This window comes from Myotis davidii, unplaced genomic scaffold (genome assembly GCF_000327345.1).
Source record: "Myotis davidii unplaced genomic scaffold, ASM32734v1 scaffold826, whole genome shotgun sequence".
Lineage (NCBI taxonomy): Eukaryota > Metazoa > Chordata > Mammalia > Chiroptera > Vespertilionidae > Myotis > Myotis davidii.
Genome location: NW_006297142.1, coordinates 462,077 through 463,990, shown reverse-complemented (window position 1 = coordinate 463,990; position 1,914 = coordinate 462,077). Strand labels below are relative to the sequence as shown.

The 1,914-nt window shown below is 60.6% G+C and overlaps 1 protein-coding gene across 1 annotated transcript in view; it reads right to left on the bottom strand.

Annotated features, from left to right (window-relative positions):
* DAGLA (diacylglycerol lipase, alpha) overlaps positions 1-1,914 on the bottom strand; it is a 33,883-nt gene that overhangs the window by 11,474 nt on the left and 20,495 nt on the right. Inside the window, exon 9 of the mRNA XM_015569810.1 lies at positions 1,703-1,891. Coding sequence (XP_015425296.1) covers positions 1,703-1,891 — 189 coding nt within the window. The remainder of the gene's footprint in view (positions 1-1,702; positions 1,892-1,914) is intronic.

The following is a 1,914-nucleotide window of genomic DNA, read 5'->3' as shown; positions in this document are numbered from 1 at the left end:
CAGATGATAATTGCATTTCCCTAATTATCTCCACGCAACCAGGGCACGCATCCTCCCGGGACCTGTCCTGCTGCTCCAGCCTCAGAATTAATGTTTTGGGGACAGAGAAGCACCCGGGGCATCGGGCCAATCTCCGTGCCCAGCTTCCCAGCGAGGGAAGAGAGGGGGAGGAGGAGTGACCATCAGCTCCCTCGCAGCCTGGCCCTGGGAAGGGAAACTTAACCCTGAGAGGCCCCGGGCCCTCCGCTGGGGGTGTCCGGGCCTTGAGCAGCGGGGCCAGCCCTGGATACTGGGTAACCAGACAAGTGGCCGACTCCCTAACTTGATGCACTGAGTCACTGGCTTTAAAGGGGCAGGTGGGGAGATTGGGATCTCTCTGGGCAGACTGGCACCTCTGGGCAGACTGGCACCTCTCTGGGCAGACTGGGGTCGCTCTGGGCAGACTGGCACCTCTCTGGGCAGACTGGCACCTCTCTGGGCAGACTGGGGTCTCTCTGGATAAAGGCGCCAGTTGGAAACCCATGTCTAAAGCCAGGGCTGTTGCTGTCAACCCCAAGGGCTGGAGGAGGCAGAAGGCACCAGGGTCCCCACAGAGCAAAGCTGCGCCCAGTGGCCTGGCTGCCCCGGGGCTGGGAGACTCCTGCGTGGAGAGGGAATCAGTCGCCTCGTCAGCATGAGTGGGGATGAGTCACCCTGAGCGGTGGGAAAGGTGCCCCTGAGTCAGGGCCCAGAGGGGGAAGGAGCCTGGGCCAGCTGATTACCTCCTGCCTCAGAGCCCCAGGCTGCGGAGCAGGCGGCGGCCTCTGCCAGGTGCAGGCGGGACCCCAGCTCTAGGGCTCGTGCCTGCCCCTGCCCCTCGGGGCCGAGCACTCTCACAGGGGATACAGGCCTGCTTTGGGGGTGGGGCAGACGGAGACCTGAGCTCTTCCGGGGGCTCAGATGCCAGGAGGAATCCTTGCTGGCAGCGTCCGGACTGGCACCACTGTGTGCTGAGAGCCAGTCTCAGATGGCTCACTTCCCTGCCACCGGAGCTCCGGGCAGAAGGGGTGCCCAGGCCGTCCACACATGTGGGAGCAGGTGCAGGGGTCAGGGACTCGCTTAAGGTCATGGCACTGGGGGCGGGTGCACAGCCAGGTGGCTGGCTGGGGGAAGCGGGTGGCAGAGCCGGCTGACGGCAGGGACGCCCCATTCCCTGTGCCACACACACTGACTGGCTTCCCACCAGAGGCGCTGGGAGAGGTTCTGCCACCGGAAGCTGGAAACCCAAGTGCCACGGCAGCTGCCTTTTATTTTACTTGTTTTTTAAATATGTTTTTATTGGTTTCAGAGAGGAAGGGAGAGAGAGAAACATCCATGATGAGAGAGAATCACGGATTGGCTGCTCCCTGCACGCCCCACACTGGGGATCGAGCCCGCAACCCGGGCAAGTGCCTGACCGGGAATCGAACCGCAACCTCCTGGTTCATAGGTCGATGCTCAACCACTTGAGCCAGGCTGGCGAGGCGAGTGAGACAGTTCTTGAAAGAGAAAGTGCGCAAGAGGGGGAATCGATCTGTTTAGGAGGGGAACTCTTTAATCTCCAAAGTTACAATGAAGAATGGGGTGTGTGCTGAGCAACAGAACTGTCATTACTACAAACAGTACACATTAAAACAATTACTCTGGAATCCTAAATCTTAAACTCAACACAGAGATTAAATACCAGTAAGCGTTGGGTGGGGAGGCTCTGACTCACCGAGTTCTTGAGGTCGAGGTACTTGGTGTTTCTGGTCACTGGCATCCCCGACAGGAAGGCCAAGATGTCATTGTTGGCCTGAAAGACGGGCGTGTGAAGGCGGCTGCGGGGCCCCGCTCTGAGAAAGGGGGCCCGGCACCCCGCTCTGCACGCCGCCTGCTTCCCAGGGGCCCGAGAGC